Source organism: Hippocampus bargibanti, linkage group LG12 (genome assembly GCF_051943395.1).
Source record: "Hippocampus bargibanti isolate YZ-2025 linkage group LG12, ASM5194339v1, whole genome shotgun sequence".
Taxonomy (NCBI): Eukaryota; Metazoa; Chordata; class Actinopteri; order Syngnathiformes; family Syngnathidae; genus Hippocampus; species Hippocampus bargibanti.
This window is the reverse complement of record NC_142745.1, coordinates 11,255,121-11,279,158: the sequence shown is the minus strand read 5'-3', so window position 1 is coordinate 11,279,158 and position 24,038 is coordinate 11,255,121. Positions and strand designations below refer to the sequence as shown.

Below are 24,038 nucleotides of genomic sequence, written 5' to 3'. Positions count from 1 at the left end.
GCGCACCTGCGTATAAGGCGCAGGGTCGTCGTTTGAAGAAAATGAAGGCTTTTGGGTTTATATACCGGAAAATACGGATATATGTGTTAGCGGAATGCAGCCGTAGCGGTTAGTACATCTCTCTCTACAGTGTTAATTCATTAAAAATTTATTGCTGAAGAAAATACAGGTAAAATTCAGCGGAGTTAAATAAAGCAAGACGATTTATTTTCAATTTTTGGAAGGTAAAAACATTTACACACATGATTTTTGATGAATGTGGACAACGTGGCGATCTTACGTGTGTAAATGGATTCACCCATTTACGACGAGCGGGTTCATATGAACAGATGAATTCATTTTCAAATGCATTAATCTGTTTCTTTCCTCATTAATTGTTAATTATATATATTATAATTTGTACTTTGGTGAAATTACTATTCTTTCATTTTGCGAAGTCTCTAGTTTAGTTGAGATTCGGCTCTTGAATTATCCCGGATGAATTGTGAGTTTAGAATTCCACATCTTTGTGATGTGGCGCCTCTTAGTGACGTTTACAGAGGTACTGCGCCGTCGCTTTTACGCTGCTGCCATGACGACCAACAAACGACACTGATACGAACGACTGACCGCAGTCGCTAGCAAACCCAATACAACGTAATTAACCAGTTTACACTGGAGACGTCAACCACACCAAAATGGACGGTTCGGTGCTGTTGCCAGTGGAGGCTGAGGCGTTCATAGAAAGTTTGGAATTTTTTTCTCTTAAAGACGTGGGCTCGACGAGGTAAATTCGAGTCGAATTAACTAGCTAGTGTTAGCTGTAAAAGTGGCTAGAAACAGCCAGTTCTCAATTTGGATGCTCAATTTTTCACATGATCCCTCATAGTCGTAATGCCAATTGAACTGTCACGTGCACATACGGTTACTCAATATTAATAATTTGGCGCCCCCCCCCCCAAAAAAAAAAAGAATGACCTGTAATAGTTTTCATGTTCATGCTTGTCATCAAATACAAAATTTTAATGTGAGAAAAAGTTCCTGTTCCCTGAGCAAAATGAAGTCCTTAAAATTCAGCATCAGGATTATTATCCAATCATAAGTGAATCATGATCAGTAATTGGCATGAACATGAATCCCCATTACATATTTGTAATACTTTTTTATACTTGTGAAAAGCACAAATTGTGACACTCTTCACTTCATCACCACTGTATCCTCTGCGGTCATTCTTTTCTTCTTGCTGCAAAGATACTTAATTTTCCCCACAGTGAAGTTTCAAGAATCTTAAATCGTGTCCGCGCATGCATAATACGTAAAATGGAATAGACTGGCATGAATGAGCATTTGAATAATTTTTACTTGCATTTACGTTTCCTTTCTTCGAAATAGTAGTAAAATATCCCAATGGGATCCAAAATATGCTGTCTCTCTTTTCAAGGATGTTTATAACCTCTCAGAAACAGTTGTTTGCTAATGTCACCTATTATTTGACTTTCTTGAGTGGATTTTTACATAAGTGTAAAAATGACCCACAACATAACCAACATATTTTTTTTTACATAATATGAGGGTTAAAGTGGTTCCGAAACAGCAGAACAGTGATTTTTTATGAGTTTTTAATATGTTCTCCTTTCCTAGGTGGTTCAGACAACATGAGCACATTGAGAAGCTCAACATGCAGGCTATACTGAGTGCTTCTGCCACACTGAATGAGTACATCAAGGAGATGCTAGTGTCTCACGGAAAGGTGATGTACGAACTCATTGTTGAATAGAAAGGTTGATTCTTTTTGTTTACGATTCAGGAATGTCTTTTGCAGATCTCAGTACTGGTGCATGAGATGATCTTGACCGAAGTGTGGAAGCAAAAAATATTCCCCATTTTATGCCAACTGCAGGACTTCACACCAAAGAACACTTTTCCTCTTTACATGGTGGTGAGTGCATCGTCATGCAATTCATCATGAGTCTGAATCAAAGTGATTCCAAGAATAACTTTCTAAGAATGAACTATGTGTATCGTTAACTCGTTAACTGGAGATTACTAAATGATATGAGTCTGGAGTTATATGAGCTTGAAATGAGGGTGGCTGTCCAAAATACAATGCAATCCATACATGTTGGTTTATGTAGCGCTTTAACAACAGCTGAAGCTGGAACAAATCGGGAACATAGGAAAAAAGGGAAATGCTGCCTGCTGCCCCCTGGTGGGAAAAAACATTGCCAGAGGCCATGGCCAACCCTGTATCGGCACCCAAGCATGAAAAAACAAAATCCGAACAAATTTGGGAATGGCGCTGTACGTCATATTTTCAATTCCCGAATAAATATGGGAATGGTAGTAAAGGAGTTAATATTTACATTCATAGAATGCAATAAATTTTTACAGTTTTCATGTCGTGCTTTCTCAACACCTGCAACTGCAGCCCTCTGAGTCTTAGTCCGTTGATTAATGGTGAAATCATTCGGGATGCAAGAAATCAGTTTTATTAAGATTCTTCTGTCTTCCTCCCAGATCCACCATGAAGCCACCATCATCAACTTGCTGGAGACCATCATGTTTCACAAGGTCAGTGCCTTAGTGCAGCATCATTATGGATATAAACTTTCAATGCCATTTATTTCTATAAAAAAATGGGACAGAGACAAACTATTTCAAAACATATATGTCACCTACAAGCATGTATGACTCAATTGATATAAAAAATAAAAAATACTTCAAAAGATGTCCTAAAAATAAATAGCTGGTATAATGTAGTTGCACAAGTGTTCATAGCCTCCTATAAATGGGATGTGGCTAGATTTAGAATTGTGTCCACTCCAGTGCCAGGGTTTTCGTCATTGTCACTTGAATTCCCAGACCCACACAATATTGAGTTATAGGACAACATAAACATTCAATGCAACGTAAGAAACCTTAAACTCTCTTCCTTCATCAGAAAAAAAGTTAATTCCTAAGTTATATGGGTGTGGATATTATATGGGTTATATGAGCTTGAACTGAGGGCAGCTGTCCAAAAATACGATGCTATACATACATACAGTAATACCTCGGTTTTACGAACCCCTTGGCTTACGAACTTTTTGATTTACGAACGTTAAATTTAGGAAAATTTTACCGTGGCATACAAACTTTTTTCGTACACTGTGCTGCCTCAATGAGTGATGTGTCGTTCGCGAACGAGACTGTTCTTCTAACAACAAAATGGCAGCCGACTGTTTTTGTCCTCTATTGCCCACCCCAGTCTTCGGTTAAAGCCACATGATTGGTCAAGAACGCAGCAGTGAGGGGAGATGGTTTAAACATTAAAAAGACAGGCAGACGACAGTGAGAGAGTTTCAACTTTGATAGTTCAAAGGCAGAGTTTAGACTGCAAGGTTAAAATATCCCATCAATCAGGCTCTTAAAACAACCCGCACAAGCCATCTGGATTGGATTGGATTGGATATGCCTTTATTAGTCTCACAGTGGAGAAATCTGTACACTTGATGCAAAAAGCAATCAACCCAGCTAAACAGAACACAATTGATGAGGAACTAGATATAATCACAGAGAAAGCACCTACAAGGGATCATTCCTCAAGAGCGTGAAAGAAGAAGGCTATGTTCCTCATCAAGTGTTTAATGCTGATGAAACCGGCCACTCCATTCCATCAAGCCATCAACGACCATCACAAAGGTAAATGAAACGACTTTATTATACTGTACAGTTTATTTCTTTAATTATAAAACCATAGCACATTTATTATACATAAAATAATGTATATTTTGTGTAGTTTTAAGGCTTAGTAAATTAGAAAGTAGAAAATTCTGTTTTATGGGGACCTGGGAACGGATTATTCTCATTTTAATGGTTTCCTATGGGAAATTTTTTTGGGGGATACACACTTTTCACCTTAAATACTCTCTAGGGGAACCAATTAAGTTCATAAGCCAAGTTATCACTGTATTGGTTTATATAGCGCTTTAACAACAGCTGAAGCTATAAAAAAGCGCTAACATGAAAAAAAGGAAATGCTGCCCCCTGGTGGAAGGGAAAAACTGCCAGCTTCACAAACAATTTGACATTTTTTGTGTAGGACTCCTGCGAGGCTAGCGACGACTCTATTCTTGACTTGGTGGATTACTGCCACAGGAAGCTCACCCTGGTGGCCGCCAACAGCGGTAACCACGACAACATATCTCACAAAACCCACAAGTTGGCCGGGGAGGCGCTTCTGTCCTCAAAAGAGGTAAACAAGTGATATTTAAGGTCAGTTAAGGTCACATCTAGTGATGAAATCAAGGTGATCTCTTTTGTTTCTTTCGTAGGAGTTGCAGATTCAAGCTGCTGAGCTGGAATTCGACATTTCCTTAAAGGCTTTATCAGTGCTGCGCTACATCACTGACCACACTGACAGGTACTGTACAGGACCGTTTGTGTCCATAAAAGAGCTTATTGGTCAACATTTTGCGATAATAATTTACATTTTAAAATAAAGATCAGATCAGGCACCTCAAACTTGTATATGAGATAGAAGTTACTAATTTTGATGCATTTTCTATAGAGCCTTGAATAATAATCACATAATTGTGCATTTTCAATAAAATATTGGATTGGATTGGCCTTTATTCATCTCGCAGTGGAGAAATTTACATTTCATAGCAGCAAAGTGATGAAAGAAAGAGGAAAGGAAAGGAAGAAGTAGAAAAACAAAATACAGGAGGTGCTGGAAAGGCAGCCACTTTCGCGGCGCCATCTTGAAGTCAAAAGAACAATAAAACTAAATAACAAATAATATGACAACACATAGACACAGATAGTCACTCATTCTTAACCACTTCTTGCACCCTCTTTGTTGTATGAAGCAGCTGTAGATGAAAGAGGAGAGCATCAAAGCCTCCTTTTCACCAGTGGATCAGGGAAGTCATGTTGAAATGTGCACATCTACTACAAGCTAAATGTTGAAAGCAAACACAAAGCTGTAGCATTCCTTGACGAAAACAGATTGTCTCACATCTCCTGTTCCACGTAAATTCACTTTAATTCCAAGCCGCAACATCTCCACATACGCATCGGCACTCTGCGCTGTAGACCAGAACTGATAGATTTGTAACCTGGCTAATGAACTCTTCCTGTGGAGTTTTCCAAGTCCTAAATTAGTCCTAGGCCAGGTCTCCTACATGACAGTTGAACAGGCTGTGTCTGTTCACCACAGATTGACCCCAGGTTTTTCTGTGCTTCCATTGTGGGCCTTGTGTTCGGCCGCCAACTAACCTTGAAACTTTTAAATATGATAACTTCTATTCTGTCTATTTTCTATCATTAACACACGCCTGTACGTAAACCTTTTACTCTTTTGTAATAAGGCCTGTGTCCTTTTCTGTTGACAGTATCAGCGCCATTAACCGAATGCTTTGCACACATAACGTGCCTTGTTTACTGGTGCGCCTGATCGAGTGCTGCCCGTGGAGCCGCCGCACAGCAGGTTAAGCGTTATCACGCCCGTTTTTGGATGTAGCCTTCCTCTTTTAGTCTACCCATCCATATACTCTTGCTCACTATCTACCCCCCATCCCCACGCAGGCGACACGGAGAAGTACATCAATGGCAAATGGCAGAGGATACCGGAGGAAGACCGCCTTAAGATGACCAAATTGGATGGGCAAGTCTGGATTTCGCTGTACAATCTGCTCCTTAAAGAAGACTGCCAGCGAAAATATGACTTCAACAGTTTCAATAAGAGTCAGCTTCTAAAGGTAACGTATTTCAAATGAATGATGCCTTCTATGCCTGCTATAATATCACTCAAGTTCCCCTGCTTTTGGGGTAGAAAGTAAAAGCCATAGTAAAGTGAAACTCATTGATCTTCTTTTCCTTTCGGCTTTTCCATTCTGGGGTTTGCCATAGCGAATCAGTGTCCCCATGTTCAGCGGTTTGATTTTGATTGTTTTGGTCAAGCTTTTACATCGGATGGCCTTCCTGACAAAACCCTCTGTATTTATTTTAGGATTAGGCTACTATTAATAATAATAATAATAATAATAATAATAATAATAATAATAATAATAATAATAATAATAATAATAATAGCGATTTGCTATCTGTTAGCTATAGCTTTTTATTAGCTATCTAGCTGACTAGCTACCTAGCTGGCTAGCTATCTAATGGACGATCTGTTATCCATCTATTAGTCTATTAGTAGTGTCATCTGTGCTGTATGTCATGCATATTAGCATATTTGACAATAAAGCTGACTTTGACTTTGATTAGCTATTTATTAGCTAACTAGCTAGCTTTCTATCTATTTCAGGGTTGAGTGAAAGCTGGCGCGTGTATCTGCCGCTCCTCACCCACAGAAAATCATATCCTGTGACTGTAAAGTGACCTTGAGAGTTTTGAAAGGCGCTTTATTATTATTATTATTATTATTATTATTATTATTATTATTATTATTATTATTATTATTATGCTGGTTTTTACAGATCTGAGCCGTTGATCCGTAGATATATATTTGTTGTTAAAGCGCTATATAAATCAATATTTATTGTATTGTATTGTTTTCCTCTGGAAGAAATGGATAATTGAGCACAGATGGTGAAGCAACATCTATCAATCTATAACTGCTTCATGCAACAAAGATGGTACATAAAACTGGTTAAGATTTAATAGCTTACTTTCCGGTGTATAAGGTGCACCCGAAAGCCTTGATTTTCTTCAAAAGATGACCCTGGGCCTTATACGCAGGTGTGCCTTATATGTGAAGTCATATTGAGCCACAACAGGTCTCGCAACTACTGTCAGTAGCCACCGACTCCATTTTCCCCTGTAGAAGAAGTAGTGCGTAACCCCATCCTCTACTGTAGCGCCTCATAATGTGGTGTGCCTTATATTTGGAAAAAAATATATATTTACACATTATATTTGGAAAACTGTTTTCATTAATTGAATGTGCACCTTCTATATGGAAAAAGTTTGAAAATCCACCATTCATTGGGGGTGCGCCTTATACTCCGGTGCGCCTTATACACCGGAAAATACGGTAACTGTCTGGGTCTTATGTGTTGTGTCATATTATTTATTTTGACTTCAAGATGGTGCCGTAAAAAGTGGCTGCCTTTACAGCAGCTCCTATTTGTTGTTTTTCTACGTATTCTTTTTTTCTTTTTGTTTTTCTAATTTTATTCTGGGTTCTTGTATTTTATTTGTACTTTGTCAGCGTTGCACCTTTATTCATAAATAAGAGATTTTTCAAACTACTGAGATATATTGACACAATATTCAGATTGATTAAAATGCACTTGTTTATCTCATGACTTTGGGAGCATTGTTTGCTTTCTCAAAACTCTTTTGACCAAGGAGTATACGCATCTTCAGCCACTTCCTGTTGATGACACAAACAGACAAACTTTGTTACTGTCACCACCAACTTCCTAATTCTATCTAGTGTTCCATGTCGTGTTTGTGTAGATGATGTCGGCTTTTACACTATAGTCCCTCCTCTTATATTTCACAGCTGCGCAGTTTCCTGACTGAAGTGTTAATCGACCAGCTTCCCAACTTGGCTGAGCTCCAGCGCGTCCTGGCTCATCTGGCAGTTACAGAACCTGAACCTCCAAAGAAGGAACTCGTTTTAGAGCAGGTACGTTAGGAGTGATACCGTTTGGAATACATGGCCCAAAATTATGTTTTGCTGCCATCTCCTGGCATGTTGTTGCAAAGGATTTGATGTGAGTTGAAGAAATTGATTTAGATTTTTAAAAAAGGTAATCCTTTGGTGTTATCTAAAGGAAACTATGGGCAATTATAAACTTTTTTAGAAGGTATCAATTATTTTCACCCCCCCCCCCCAAATAAAGCGATATATTAGCATGATAATACTCTACTTCATTCTAAATGAAACATTGGATTGGATTGGATTAACCTTTATTAGTCTATCTGTGGAGAAATTTACATTTCACAGCAGTAAAGTGATGAAGGTATGAGGAAAGGAAAGGAAGAAGTAGAAAAATAAAATACAGGACCTGCTGTAAAGACAGCCAGGCTTGCGGCGCCATCTTGAATGTCAAAAGAACATAAAAACTAAATAACAAACAATATGATATACAACACAAAAGACACAGACAATTCAATCTTAAGCACTTTCTGCACCCTCCTTATTGTATGATGCACTTTTAGGTGAAAGAGGAGATTATCAAAATGTCCTTTTCACCAGTGCATCAGGGACGTCATGGTGAAATGTGCACGTCTGCCACAAGCTAACTGTTGAAAGCAAACATGAAGCTGGAACATCCATTGATAAAAAGAGATTGTTTAACAAGGCCTGTCCCACATAAATCCGCCTCAATTCCAAGCCGCGACAGTTCCACATACGCATTGGCGCTCTGCGCTGACAGTCCTTACTTCTCGGCACGGGGTGTCCAACAGCACCAACCTTTCCGCTGAACAAAGCGGGGTTGTGAAAATGCTATTCACCTTCCTCTTCCGCTTCTCTTCACGTGTAGATCCCTCAAATGTGGAACCACATTATGACTGAGAATTCCAGTAAGTGGAAGGCCATCGCCAAATATCAAGTCAAACAAACATTCAACGCCTCTGAAAAAGACCTGAGGTTGCAGGCACAGAGGTACTGTACTCCCCACCCCACCCCAAAAAAACAACAAAAAAAACAATTCCAAGGAAATGAAAAGTAACGACTTTCCTTTACATGGGCACGAATAATGGTTGTCTTGGACTAGGTTGGCTCAGACATACAATCTGGACGTGATGGAGAGTTTACTTCCAGAGAAGCCAAAGTGTGGCTGTTGTGGGAAGGACGCTCCGAAAAGATGCTCTAGATGTCAGGGGGAGTGGTACTGTCACAGGTAAGGCCATCGACATTTGTTGATAGTTGTGTTATGATGGCACCTGCGTTCATCTTTCATTTTCAGAGAATGTCAAGTGAAACACTGGCCAAAACACAAGAAGGCCTGCCAGCTCATGATGGAAGCCAACAAGAGGACTCAGGCTGAACTGAGCTGTCACAACAAAGAATGATGAACTAAAAAGAGGGTTTACAAATGGACTCAGAACGCAGACTTAAATCCTATTGAATATCTATGAGGTGATCTCTTAAAAATATATAGTTCTGATTGGGACTATTCAATTGTTATGTGTTTGTCAACAACTTCTTGATTAATGTTTAATAAACTGTTTCTTCTGTTCTGGAAGAAATTTTAAAATTTAAAAAGATTTTTTTGGTTTCTTTTAACTTGCACATCCGTTGCCTTGTCACATTAAAGGAGAACCGACGCCTCCGGACAAGTTCTGTCCATAATTTGTAAAATCATTTCAAATGACTTCTACTGAGTGTATTTTACAAAAATTCCACGGCATATAGCTATATTTTACGTTTTCAGACTCGCGCTGAATATTCAGGAAGTCTTGTTTTCGAGTTGATGACAATGCCTGACCTGACGTCACGTCTGGAACGCCCCTGACCAAGAAAGCGACACACAATGCATTTTGGGTACTTTGTTTGGTCTGAAAACGTAGTGTTGATCCGTGTTGATGGCTAAATTAGAAGGAAAACACATAAATAACGTGATGGTGAATCGTTGTGTGTTGCAGACATCTTGTGCATTTTCTGGGACGCTACATTGGTGTCCTGATGGCTCAATTGATACGGAAGTACTTCTTTAATCGATTGCAAACATTTATGCTTTCCTCTTCAGAACTATTTGAATCATTCATAACTGGATGAGTAATTAAATCAAATTAATTCCATTGTGATTGTAATTGTGCTTGTAATTCAAATTACAAGCACATATTTAATGTTTATGGAAGACGATTCACCAGAGTTTCAGCTATTTCTGTCAATTTTTAGTCAATTTGTGGCTTTCTCAAGATGTGTTCCAAATGTCCACCATTTCGTTGCAAGCAAACCCGTCCGTACTCGTCTGACAAAGTTGTCAATCACTTTTACACACTTCTCTTTCGGGAGGGTGACCCAAAAAAATGCGTCCTACGGAGTCCCTGACTGCAGCAATGTTTTCTCCCGAAAGAGGAGTGTGTCAAAGTGATTGACAACTTTGTCAGACGCGTACAATTTTGCTTGCAACAAAATGGTGGACATTTTGAACACATCTTGGGATTGACTAAAAATTGACAGAAATTGCTGAAACTCTGGTAAATGGTCTTCCATAAACTGAATAATGTGTGGTTGTAATTTGAAATAAATAGCTTTTTAATCAGAGCCACAATCGATATTTTCGTGGGTACGCATCGTTTTGGGTCACTCTGTACTTTCCATTCTAAGGGCTATAATGGACTTTCTTAACTGTTTTGACCTGAGAACTCAGTCGTGCTCTGTGTGAAATGGCTGTGGGCAAATTCATTCATATGATTTGTGTTGACATACATCATGTTAATGATATCAATTTTTTCTTGAAAAGTCCGTCTTCAAATGGCTTTAATAGTAAATCTCCAACAAAAATTTATTCTCCAACTATTGTGAGTTAACAAAACTGCGATTAAGTCGACACAATTTATTTGCTTATGCAGCTTGCTTATGCTAGCTCTGGCCAATATGCTCTTATCACTAGCGGCTAGTGATACTATGATTGGCTCTGACGTTTCCAGTGCCTTCGAGCAGGCCTTGGGTTGCCAACTCGAACTCTGATTGGTTAAGGCAACAGTTTCATCGATATTTGACCCTGGCAACAAATGATGGCTGAATTGTGATTGGTTAAATGCTTAACTCCGAAAACATGTCTGGAAGCAGTGGAATAGGGGAAAACTAATGAAAGGAAGCTGAAAGACAATTTGGAATGATTTAATAAGGTTTCATGGACAAAATATATACATCGGTCCGTGATATTTTTAAGCCAGCAGAGAAGGCTTTGCTGGGCTTGACGGTCTGCCGCATACAGTGTAAACCGTGTTGAGTTCGTTTTTCATTAAAGTGAGCTTTTTCACGACCAACTTGCAAACATCCCGGATGTTGCTGCAGTTCATCTGCTGATGCTTCCCCCTCGTCTTCCTCCGCCTCTAACTTCGACCCGCTATCTTCATACCACTTCGAACCTCCGCAGATGTTTCTAATGGAGTGTTATTCTCCGCTACGGCACCAGACAGACTCGTGACAAAACGACCGGTGCTAACTGCGTACTTCTTTAAGACGGGACGCCGAGAGAAGAATCCAAACCCGACGGAGATGTCTGCTGCGGAAAGTTTTCTTCTTCGGATGGAAGATGTTTTTCAAACAAAGCGTTTATCTTTCTTGTCTTACTGAGTAAGTCGTACTCTACGAAAACACGCCGAACAAACTAAATATCTTGAAAAAGCTGTTTTTTCGGTTAGTTTAATATATCCATGATATCTCTTTGTTCATAATCTTAGTTGCTGTGAGATACTTTTTTTCAGTCTGCGGACATCACGACTGATCGAAGCTATTTTTGGACACTTAGTGTCCTGTGCGACACAATGGTTTCAACGTTTACAACATTTTGATCTCATTTTGCCCCTTGCTTTGTCACATTGACATAACTATACTAACAAGACAACAAACAAGGACTTTAATTAGCTAGAAATTGAAAATGTTTAAACGTGAATGCATAAACAGTTCCCCAACGATTATCTAGCCAAGGCACATGTTTTATTCGAGAGGAAAGTCGTTATGTACTGTACATATCAAGTACTTATTGGTGTAAACCACCAATATAAACATACTTTTACTAACATTATGCCTTGTATTCGCATTCAAACTACATATAACTATAGGAAAATCAAAAGAAAAACACTTTTAATTGAAATCCACTCCATATAAAAGTCTGATTCAAAGAGTTCATAAAGATAAAAAGAGTCACAAACAACGGAACTGTTCTGTGATTAGAGGAAGTTGTGTACCAATAATGAACTTGAGTTTTAATTTTAGGTTGAAGTTACATCACACTTCACAACTTATTCTGAAGGCCCTCGTAACCTGGCAACATACACAGGCTGAAAATCTGACATCTGTGAACACGTCCTGGAAGCAATTCAGTGATGCAGAATTGTTATGAAATAGTTGGAAAGATCCATCAAATCCATGATTTGAACTGCTTTATCCTCACTGGAGTCTATCCCAGTTGATTTCAAGTCCTACCCAGGGTACATTCTGAACTAGTTGTCACTCAATTGCAATTCCAAACCAATGCAGGTATGCAGAGGAGAACATGCAAATCCACACAGAAAGTTCCCAATATTATCATGATTTGGAGTGATTTCTATTGTTTGCGACATAAGAGGAGCACATATTAATTAGTCAAGCTATTTATTGAGAGTATATGCAAATTTAAGCGATACATTAGTAAAACACAGATTTCTTGCTTTTAATATCACACTCCCATGGTACAAGCACTAAGATCCATAAACCAACAGAACGTTGACATTTTAATGGGTTGTCTTTCTATGAACTGATAGATTTGTAACCTGGCTAGTGAGCTCTTCCTGTGAAGGAGTTTACCAAGTCCTAAATTCCACCCAAGGCTAGATTTCTTACCCAGGGATAAGAGTTTAATAGGCTCTGTCTGTTCACCTCAGATTGACCCCAGATTTTCTGTGCTTCCATTGTGGGCCTTGTGTTCCATCAACTAAGCATACAACAGCATGAAACTTTAAAATATGATAACTTGTATTCTGTCTATTCTCTATCAGTAACTTAATAGTTCTGTGTTTTCAAGTGTGTTTTACTGCCTCTTAGTGACTATGGAGTTGTAGATGTCGTGAGTGATACAATGTCCATGGGGGAGTGCATCGAGCTGCGCGACCTAACGCCTGGCGGAGAGCAGATCCAGCTGACTAGCGCATGCTCGCCTCGCTCCCCGCCACGTTTGGAGAGAGCCAACGCTTTGAGGATCAGCCCGGGGAAGGTGCCGGATCTCCTTTTCAGAGTGGGCATCATCCGCGTTCTGAGCAATTGCGAGCTAGACCAGAGCCTGGCGGAGGAGACCGGGGAGGGTCACGACTTCCATCCCTGTAGCCATGCTCAGCCCACGTGGTGCGACCTGTGTGGGGATTTCATCTGGGGTCTCTACAAACAGAGCTTGCGTTGTGCCAGTGAGTCCACCGATGCGCGTCTGTGTGGAGAGAAGATGCATGATCATGAAATAAAATGACCATTGGAAGTTTAACAGCTTTCTTCAGCCCTTTGGCAGACATTTAAAGGACAACCGACACATTTTTTTTTTTCTAACTGACATCAGAAAAACGTTTTATAGCATCTAAAATACCCAAAACACGCAGGCTGATATTTTTAGTCAAATGCAAAACACCAATAAAAATGACTTATAGTGTCCCAAAACTACTTCAAAATGACCTCAGAAAGTTTCAGTTTCAGAAGGTCCCGGCCCCTTGTTTGTGACGTCACGCCAGCACGTCTGGCCTTGCTTGAGAATCAAAACAATGACTTCAGATTCGGAGAAGATGCTTTCTTGTAACTCATCCAGTTATGAATATGATTCAAATAGTTCTGAAGAGGAAAGCATACATGTTTGCAATCGATTAAAGAAGTCTGTCCGTGTCATTTTGAGGACAAGATGGCGCCCAAGCTCCGTTGGAAATTGGCTGATTTGTCTGGTGGGAATTTGTGTCAAATAGTATCAAGACTGTAAAGTGACCTTGAGAGTTTTGAAAGGCGCTTAGTAATGAAATGGATTATTATTATAAATAGTAGTCTTGGTGCAACACACAACGATTCACCATCGCATTATTTATGTTGTTTCCTTCTAATTTCGCATCAACCACTGATCAATATGAAGTTTTCAGACCAAACAAAGTACCCAAAATGCATTGTGTGTCGCTTTCTCGGTCAGGGGCGTTCCAGACGTGACATCACGTCAGGCATCGTCATCAACTCGAAAACAAGACTTCCTGAATATTCAGCGCGAGTCTTAAAAGGTAAAATATAGCTACATGCCGTGGAATCTTTGTAAAATACGCTCAGTAAAAGTCATTTGAAGTGATTTTACAAATTATGGACACAACTTGTCCGGAGGCGTCGGTTGTCCTTTAAAGAAATGTCAGGCCCCCTTATATTGTATGTTTCTCTTGTTTAAGAGTTTATCTTCAAAATGACAAAGTCTTTAACTCCTGTTCTTCAGCAGAAGCCCACACAAAGATAAGATGGTGGTTTTGCAAATTCCCCCATTGTGGGCCTATTAAAGGCTTTCTGTTACTGATTTTGATTCTAAACAAAAAGTGTGCTTGGAGATGAAACATTTCATGCCACGATTAGCATGACCAAAATTTCCGCAATGATCAGTATTATCACCATATTATTAAAGGAAAAAAATAAAGGATACAATTTTATCCCTTCTTTTTCATTTCCTCTTTCTTTCATAACGTTGGTGATGTGAATTGTGAATTTCTCTCTTGTGAGATGAATAAAGGTTATCTAATCTAATCTAAAAAGAATGGATAAAGTACATCGCATTTAAAAAAAAAAATCATGTCAAGTCACACCTATCAAAGCAGCATTAAATTTATTTAAAAATAAAAAAGTACAATTTTACATAAAATTTTACATTACTGATATCTCGATTTGCAAGGTGGTGGTGGTGGACCCCAAAAATGCAGGCAGGAGGGAGGAATAGGGTGTATTCCTCCCTATTAAATAACGTCAGCAGGAACAAAATTGCAAACAAAGTCATCAGAACAAAAATGTCCATAGTAGCAAACAAAACCATGATTAAAACATGACAAGACGAAACAAACAATGACAATGAATTGTTTGTATAGTATACATAATGTAATTCTACTTTTGTGTCTGAAACATTCCTTTTTTTTTAGATTGCAAGTTCACATGCCACTACCGCTGTCGCCCCCTGATCCGCTTGGACTGCAGCTGGGATCGAGGTTCTTCCACTGACCACACATTGGTTGTGGAGCACACAATCGAAACCGACACAAATGTGGTAAGGAGCCTTGACTTACAAAGTATGACTTTTCCACCTTTCTTAAATAGATGTCACATTTCATTCATGACGTCCACCAAGGAGGGCATTTAATTATTGATGACGCACATGGACAAAAATTGTTGCTACACCTATGTTAAGGAAAGAAAAACTCACATTACTGGTAGTCACAGAAATAATTTGAATCTGACAAAGGTAATAATGGAGAAACAACGAGGAAAATAAGACATTGCTTTAGATTTAGGATTCGACAGAATTATTTACAAAATAAACAAACTGATGAAACCCGTCGAGCAACAGCCAGAGGATGGCAACTTTATTGATTTATTTTTGGTCTTAAAGATAAACTGAGTTTTAGTTTGGTTTTATCGCATGTCTCCACTCGATATGCCAGTTATGGCAATAATAATGAACAACAGAATGTAAAAAAACGGAATACTTACTGAGGAGGTCCTTGTTTTTTTTCCAATAATACCGATGGTTTTAACACATTTTCTTTTGATATTTTCGATTTGTAGTAGGGTGTATAATTTTGCAGAATTAAAATGGCAAGACATTTTTGTTTATTACAACCTAAATCGTGTTGAAACCCACGACAAACATTCGTCATTAGTTGGACAATGAGCAAAATCATTGATGGGCGAAATGACAGTTGATTAGACGCCATTTACGTTGGCTTCGACACGTGACCATGTTAAAGGGGAGCACGAGACTGCGCGGCTTTTCAATGCGCACGCGCAGAATATCTGCATTTTTTTTCTTCACCCCGCCTTTTTTTGTCTCTCGCCCAATCAGGAAGCATGCCGGTCTTTGACGCCGCTTCCGGGTGGCATGGCATCCTATCAGAAAAGGCCGTGTTGGATTTGTGTATTTTCTAAAGCCAACGGCCAAATGGGCGAGGCAACGGGCCGGGCGGGGTCTCCACCCAATTCCATCCTGTTTCACACACTAACACTTCTGTCGAGCGGAAACGAGGCCGGTAAAAAACGTTTTATAGAGTGATTAGTTCATATTTATTCATTTCTCGTAATTGTCGATGAAATTGTTTGAGGTAGTTAGTCGCCTGTTTTTTTTTTTTACTTTGGCTCGCCTAAAACTCAACACAACTTTCAAGAAGTTCTGAATTTGATCGTACCATAAGTAGCCTAGGGATCGTCACAATGTCTACGACCAGAAGCGCAGATAAGTCGCCCTCCTTCGAGAAAACATGGGGCAGCTCCACCAGTAGCGGATACTGCAGCGACGAAGCGGCAGACTCCGACGCCGAGTTCGAGCAGTATTTCACGGCCCGCACGTCCTTCTTCCCCAAGGTCCGCAAAGCGAACTCTCACATCAAGAAGGTGAGAAGCTAAAAACATACGAAAACTCCGGGAAAAAATCAACGATGAACAAAATCGATTGAAACGTGAAAGTTGTGCATCGCTTTCGACCGTACTACTCGAAATTCACACTTGTCCTTGAATGTATTTTCAACGGACAGTTGAAATAATGCGCGTGACCTTTTTTGGTAGTGTTTCATTTCGAAAGCAGATTTCCTTTGAAGATGAAAGCTCTTTTGTCTGTTTAATGTCGCGCGTCGTTTTGTAAAATGAGACTTTTTACTTTAAGATTGTGAGTTTCAAACGAAGTCATTTGACCGTCTGTCATGGTGTTTTACCGAAAACCGTGTTTACATTATTATTGTGATTCAGAATTGTGAGTCTATCACTCAGTGTGGTGGTTAGTTCAGTATTTGACAATTTTTTTTATGACGTTTCACGTATCAAGCAAGACTCCCAACAACTGATTGTTAAAAGGTTATCCCCCCGTCCCCATGTAAAATATTAGAGTGATCGTTGGGATTTTACCTTATGAGACCACAAAAACTCAAACTGCAATGACACCAGAGGAGAGTTCTCAAACCTTCCAGTTGTCTCTGCCTTTTAATCGGCTGTTACTTACATCATTTTTATTGCTTTAGTTCAAAGAGGGCTATTTTTTATTAATATTTGTGAACCTGCTGTAAATGCAGCCACTCGCCAAACAAAATAAAAGAGCTGCTGTAAAGGCAGCTCATCTCATGGCGCCATCTTGAAGTCAAAATAATATGAGACAAAAGACAATCTTAACCACTTTCTGCACCCTCTTTATTGTATAAAACAGTTCTAGATGAAAGAGGAGAGGATCAAAGTGGGTTGTGGAAGTCACCCTGAAAATGTGCACAACGTGGTTGATCTGCCTTTTAACTGTTTTAAAGGTTTTGGAACTCTGACTGGCGTGGACATATAGTGCTGTGTTTCATCATAGTCAATGACTGTATAATAAATAAACGCATTATTACCCATTTTCATGACAGTAGTCATTACAGAGTAGAGCTATTCAAAAGTTGCTCTCTCCTACATGAACAATGTTGGTGATGTTAAGTGTTGATAGCAAGGCAATGTATTAATACGATTTGTGTTTTTCGGTTCCTCAAGCATCTTGAGTTCAGTTCCCCTTTACTGCAATGATTGGGAAGCAATAGAACGGACTGGGTGTTAGGCAAATGAAGCACACGGGCATAATTCAAAGTACTTTTGAAAAAACAATAAGCCAATAGTTTGCATCAGAAGGGTGTGTTTAGTGACGCATAAGCTCCTCTCTTATTTCCGTGTGTATACACCCATCATTTTTTACAGTCATTCTTGCATCATAGATGATTCATGGGATGTTGTGGAATTTAGTGTTGTAGTAGTCCAACAAACACATTACTTGCTGATTTTTTTGGAAAGCTCATTATTTGATATTCAGAATACATTCACTTAAAGGGAAAGACACCTGCCCACATTCTTAATAGGAATATTGTTGGGATTTTTACTACCATAGTAGCTTGTGTGGAAATAAAATGTGCTGTTTGGATGTATTCCGATGCAGGAAATGCCATGCGGCTTGCGCAAACAGGAAAAAGCCTATTTCATGCTCACCAAACTGCCGGTGCAGTAATGAGTGAAACGTGACTGGCCGAGGAGTCAGCTGACCTCACAGGATGTCTGCTGTACAAGGGCGGGCTTTGTATCTCCCATCGGCGGGGGCCTATTTTTACATGAGGAATGCACTGTCGAGTTTTTGCTCACAGTCGTGCAAACAGCTGCAACACCGCCCTTCCCTCATCCTCCCCATTAGCCCTCCCACAGCTGTGAGGCGCAGGCGCAGAACAAGATTGGATGGCGTCACTTTTGCCTGCGTTGGCAGGATGTGAGTCTGATGCAACCAGTGCATGCCAGATTCAATAGACAAAAAAGTCTTTTCAATGCTTGATGTTACAAAGACGTTATATTGTCTTGTAACAAACACTTGACCATTCGCCACTTGGAACCATCAATTTGAAGTCATTTAAAAACAAACACAGTATGATTGGTTTTGTGTTTATACTCTGGTCATGCATAGTCGAAAAACCTGAGAGTATTTTGACCACATGTAAAATAAAAAAAACATCCAAGAATAAAGTACCGTATTTTCTAGAATATAAGGCGCACCTTCAATGAATAACACTTTTTAAAATGTTTACCATACATAAGGTGCACCACATTATAAGGGGCACCTTCAATGAATGACATATTTTAAAACACTTTCCATATACGAGGCAAATGGTCAGCTTTTGAAAAAAATATTTGCTTTTAGGTGCGCCTTATAGTGCAGAAAATACGGTAATTGTGAGAATGAAGTCAACATATGGTGTGAGAACTTGTAATGTCATAACCATAATTCTGTCATTTGTGAATATTAAATCAAATGAAAAAACAATGGGAGTATTTTCATAAAAAAATATATTATACTATTTCCTGATTGTTTGGAAATGAAACATTTGAAGTCTTGTGTTGTGTCATCCCTGTTTTCGCTTTGCTTTCTTAGGATGAACCAACTGAATGTGGAAAGCAGGTGTTGACAACAGCTGATACCCAGAAGAAGGTCAAGGAATACAACACTCAGATCAATAGCAATCTGTTCATGAACATGGTGAGTGTTTCAATAGATATAAAAAGTCTACACACCCTATCCATCCATCCATTTCCGACCGCTTTATGTGGGGTCGGGTCGTGGGAGTAACAGTTTTAGTAGGGAAACACAAGCTTCCCCACTTCCCAGGCACTTCTTCCACCTCTTTCCGGCGGATGCTAAGGCGTTCTCAGGCTAGCAGGGAGACATAATCTCTACTTGTTGTCCTGAGTCATCCCCGGGGCATCCTGTCACTGAGACATGTCTGGAACATCTCACCGGGGAGGCGTCCAGGAGGCATTTTAATCTGATGCCTGCCTAATCTGGGCGGTTCCTCTCAATGTGAAGGAGAAGTGGCTTGACTCTAAGCCCCGTCTGGATGACCGACCTGGCTTCTCACTTTATCGCTAATCAGAGCCCGGCGGAAACTCATTCTGGCAGCTTGTATCATCTACCTGAAGTCTTAGACTAGGGTACGTCTGTGTCGAGTCTCAGTCGTACAGGAGTGGTCCATCGATCTTCAGCCGTCATCTGTACTTCTTTGTCGGTGTCGGACGTTTCGCTCCTCATCCGGAGAGCTGCGTCAACAAACTAAAGTTGTGCTGGAACTCTAGCCCGATATAGATCCCTAATGGACAGAGGCGGCGGTGCCAGACCTCTGCTCTGATAGTTGCTCTAAGGTTAGGGGAGTAGTAGACTACTCCCTGAAGCTAATCTTTTGTTCTGTCTGATTACCTCTAATGTTCTATCCTTGGCTCTGATTGCCCCATTAGCTCTGGTATCACCTGATAATGCCGATGAGGTGATATGGACAGGCACTGCCACCTCTGTCCATTAGGGCTATATATAGGGCCAGAGTTAAAAGCACAACTTGAGTTCGCTGACGAAGCTCTCCGGATGAGGGGCGAAACGTCCAATATCTTCAAAGAAGTACAGATGACGGCTGCAGAAACCTTTTCTTCGTTAGATAACGGTAGAAAAAAAATCGTATCAGTGACCATAATGTGTCCTTGAGAGTTTTTTTGAGAGGCGCTTATGAATAATAAAAAAAACAGAATGGGTAAATTGACATTTTTGTCTTTGAGTTCAGCTCCTTCTTCACCACGACAGACCAATGCAAAGTCGGCATCAAAGCACATACTGCACTGATCTGACTTTCAATCTCTCGCTCCATCCTGCCATCTCTTGTGAACAACAGCCAAAAATACCGTATTTTCTGCACTGTAAGGCGCACCGAAAATATGTTTTTTTTAAGCTGACCATGCGCCTCATAATCCGGTGCACTTTATGTATGGAAAATGATTTTAAATATGTCATTCGTTGAAGGTGCGCGTTATATTCCAGAATATACGGTTCTCAAACTTGGGGTGAGATCTCATCCCCCGACCCGGAGTCATTTTACTTTTTATAAGAAGCTCTATATCAGGGGTGTCAAAGTCATTTTTTGCCGCGGGCCACATTGTAGGTATGGTTTCCTCCCGAGGGCTGTTATGAATTTGGGGAAGCCATTAGAATGTTTAATCCGATCCACATATTACATATAGAGCACACAACAAATGAATGAATAACTAGTTATCAAATCTGAAGTCAAGAATAATGACTGTTATTGTGGTTTATATCCAAAAATATGACATTTTGGTTAAGAATTTAGCAAGCATCATGGAATTTCATACGTTTGATTTGCTTTCGCGGGCCGAAAAAATTGATGTGGCGGGCCAGATTTGGCCCGCGGGCCTTGACTTTGACACCTGTGCTCTATATGAACAAGTGTGTGGAGACTAATCTTTACATCTACTGGATATATTTTAGTGTTAAGATTGTACCACGGTGATAATGGTTTGTTCCTTTCCACAGAACAAAGATGGTTCCTACACCGGCTTCATCAAAGTTCAGTTCAAGTTAGCGCGACCTGTGTCGGTGATGCACCCGAAGAAAGCAGGAGGTGCGCAGAACGGCGGCTCCAAGAAAGGTGCAGGTGTGAAGCGGCGCACCTCCTTCTACCTTCCCAAAGACGCGTCCAAGCACCTGCACATCAGCTCCCGCACGTCTGCTCGCGAAGTCATCGAGGCCCTGTTGAAAAAGTTCACCGTGGTCGACAACCCTGGCAAGTTTGCTTTGTTTGAGCGCAGTGAGCGCCACGACCAAGGTATTGCGCATATTCGCCAGGAATCATTCAACCTTCAATCTCATTTTAGTTCTTTAAATTGTTTTTAAACTGAGTTTTTTTGTGTGTTTGCAGTTTACATTCGCAAGTTGTCAGACAACGAGCGGCCGCTACCTCTGCGACTGTGTGCTGGACCCAATGAGAAAGTGCTCAGCTTTGTTTTGAAGGAGAATGAGACTGGAGAAGTCAATGTAAGTGTTTCATTGCTCATTAAATTGGTTGACATTAAATTTCATAGCTATCGAATGCATAGTCTTGATGGGAATGGTTTCATATTTCAACTTCTTAACCTGCATATAAATTAACTCGTTCACTGCCATTCACAAGTTTATTCGGTAATTGAAAATGTGACGTCGAGTGCCGTTCCCGAATTTGTCGGGGTTTTGGTTTTTCTTGCTGGGGTGCCGATAAAGCGCTGGCCAGACCTCTGGCAATGTTTTTTCTTTTGCGCAAGGGGGCAGCGTTTCCCTTCTTTCCATGTTAGTGCTTTGTTCCAGCTTAAGCTGTTGATAAAGCGCTATATAAACCAATGTGTATGTATTGCATTGTATTTTGGACAGCCACCCTCATTTCAAGCTTATATAACTCCAGACCCATATAATTTAGGAATTAACTCTTTTAGTTTAATCAGCTCTTTTATTATTTATAATTTTGTTTATGGTTTTATTGTTTTAGTGTTTGTTGTTCTTTTAATTGTAGTGTCCTAGGGTGCTTTGAAAGGCACTTGTATATTAAATGTATTTATTATTAGTATTATTAGTATTATTATAAATCAATATGTATGTATTGTATTGTATTTTGTACAGCTGCCCTAATTTCAAGCTCATATAACTCCACTGGAGTGGACACATTTCTCCACGTGTCTGGCAGTGAATGAGTTAAATTTAGGACTTTTGGTTTATGGTTATAAATATTTTAGATCAATAACATGAAACAAAGCACCTTATATACACACACACACACACACACACACACACACACACACACACACACACACACACACACACACACACACACACACCCACCAATTTTTTTTTAAGACCGATGCAAAAAAATAAAATAAAAACCTTGAGAACACCACTAGGGGGTTGTAAGTACCTTGATATGGGAGACCCTTATGACCTTGTCCTTCGATGACTTTTAAAAAACACTTAGCTACAGCTAATCCAGTGTTCCTTCTGTTTGCAGTGGGATGCTTTCACCACACCGGAATTGAAGAATTTCCTGCTCATCCTCCAGCGCGAGGAAGAGGAGCACATCAAGCAGATCATTGAGCGCTACAAAGTAGCTCGAGCTAAGATGCAAGAGGCTTTAAGTGGCTCCACGCCGGGATGAGCATACCCTAACCCCTGCTGACGGGGAGACCTGGAACGTAGCACATCTCCGGATGACCGTGGCCTTGGAAAAAAAAAACACAAGTCACCGATGCACGTGACGCTCCCGTTAACCAAACGAAAACTAAAAACACCTTTTTCGATGAACGAGAGTGTGAAAGAGGCGCGAAACGATGAGAGCGTGCGCGAGAGAACACGAATGTGCGTGTGAAATGATGCGAGGAGCTGTGCCTGACACCTGGAGAGTCTGATGCGCCTGAGAGAATGAGTTGAGAGCAATGAGGACTGACAGACTAACCGGCGGATGAAGTCGGTCTACTTCCCGATGACCCTACAGTAAACGGTTTTTAATTACAGTAAAGTCTCGTTATATCGATATCGGATATATCGATAGTCCCGGTTATATCGATACTATTTCTATGCACGCACGGAGAAAATTACATGCAAACAGGGTCAGATATATCGATAGTCCTGGTTATATCGATATTTTTCGGACTCCATTGAATATCGATATAACGAGACTTTACTGTATTTCATTTAATTCGCTTTTCTTTGCACATCAATTGTGCCACAACAACATAACCACACATTCAATTTGAAAACAAAATCATACACACAATCAAAAAGCGCAATGTTAAATTCTTAAATATCAATAGGTGTTCTTTGGTGGAAGTAGCCAGTCTTGTCATGTCCTCTATCACCCTTCAAGGGTGCAACTCTGTTGTTTTTTTTTCACTGTCAATTTGTGAGCGAGGCGTTTGTTTGGACATTGTTGTGCGATGATGAATGTCTCAAAGCACCAGTGTCAAAAATCACTTGGATCGACTGTGATTGTGAATGAATATTTACTGTACAACCTCACTTAAAGCAGGTCTGTATTTTATGTTTTTGACTATCTCTTCTTCTAATGTACACAAGGATGAAGCTGTTCATATAATGGGTGGAAGTTCACTGAGAGCTGTTCTTTATTTCATGTTGACTTTTTCCATGTTTCATATCTTCACTGTGATTGTATTCGTTGAATTCACCCAAGCACTTGTTGGTCAATACTATTAGGTTCATAAAGAATAATGCAACTGTCCTGCGGATGATTACTGGCTGGCTGGCTGGCTGGCTATCTAGTTAGCTATCTGGCTAACTATCTATTAGCTATGTATGTAGTATGTATGTAGCTACCTTCCTAGCTATTTGAGTTTTTCCGGGTTGAGTGAACGGTGGCGCGTGTGGCTGCCGCTGCTCACCCACAGAAAAACATCCTGTGACCGTGAGAGTTTTGCAAGGCTCTTATAAATACAATATTATTATTACTTAGATCCTTTCAAGAATCATTGATTGCCAATACAACAGATAATATAAGCTATTTAATTGCAGATATATGAGTTGGATTGGATGTACCTTTATTCGTGTCGCAGTTGTGAAATTTACATTTCACAGCAGCATAGTATGAAAGGAAAGAAAGAAGTAGAAAAACAAAATTCAGGAGCAGCTGGAAAGGCAGCCACTCTGACAGTGCCATCTTGAAGTATAAAACAAATATGACAACACAAAAACACAGATAGTGATTCATTCTTCAGCACTTGCTGTATCCTCTATGACATGAAGCAGTTCTAGATGAAAGAGGAGAGGATCGATGTCCTTTTCAGCAGTGGATCAGGGATGTGATGGTGGAATGTGCACGTCTACTACAAGCTA

At 39.9% G+C, this 24,038-nt stretch overlaps 2 protein-coding genes across 3 annotated transcripts; both read left to right on the top strand.

The window, feature by feature from the left end:
- Nucleotides 1–56: 56 nt before the first annotated feature.
- On the top strand, nucleotides 57–9,176 carry zmynd10 (zinc finger, MYND-type containing 10). Its single transcript, XM_089010891.1, has 12 exons — nucleotides 57–766; nucleotides 1,621–1,729; nucleotides 1,802–1,918; nucleotides 2,497–2,550; nucleotides 4,061–4,213; nucleotides 4,293–4,381; nucleotides 5,355–5,449; nucleotides 5,548–5,720; nucleotides 7,478–7,603; nucleotides 8,466–8,587; nucleotides 8,700–8,825; nucleotides 8,892–9,176. Exons 1-12 carry the CDS (start codon nucleotides 678–680, stop codon nucleotides 8,995–8,997), a joined length of 1,359 nt encoding a protein of 452 aa, XP_088867017.1. The 5' UTR covers nucleotides 57–677; the 3' UTR covers nucleotides 8,998–9,176.
- A 1,788-nt stretch (nucleotides 9,177–10,964) lies between these two features.
- LOC148890470 (ras association domain-containing protein 1-like) lies at nucleotides 10,965–23,427 on the top strand. Of its 2 annotated transcripts, XM_089010748.1 has the most exons (7): nucleotides 10,965–11,233; nucleotides 12,683–13,038; nucleotides 14,770–14,894; nucleotides 18,765–18,869; nucleotides 20,703–20,994; nucleotides 21,088–21,203; nucleotides 22,201–23,427. In XM_089010748.1, the coding sequence occupies exons 1-7, from the start codon at nucleotides 11,193–11,195 to the stop codon at nucleotides 22,345–22,347; spliced, it is 1,182 nt and encodes a 393-aa protein (XP_088866874.1). In that variant the 5' UTR covers nucleotides 10,965–11,192; the 3' UTR covers nucleotides 22,348–23,427. The 2 variants fall into 2 exon arrangements, with proteins under 2 accessions (XP_088866874.1, XP_088866875.1); XM_089010749.1 differs by lacking the exons at nucleotides 10,965–11,233; nucleotides 12,683–13,038 and adding an exon at nucleotides 15,690–16,234.
- The last annotated feature ends 611 nt before the right edge of the window (nucleotides 23,428–24,038 follow it).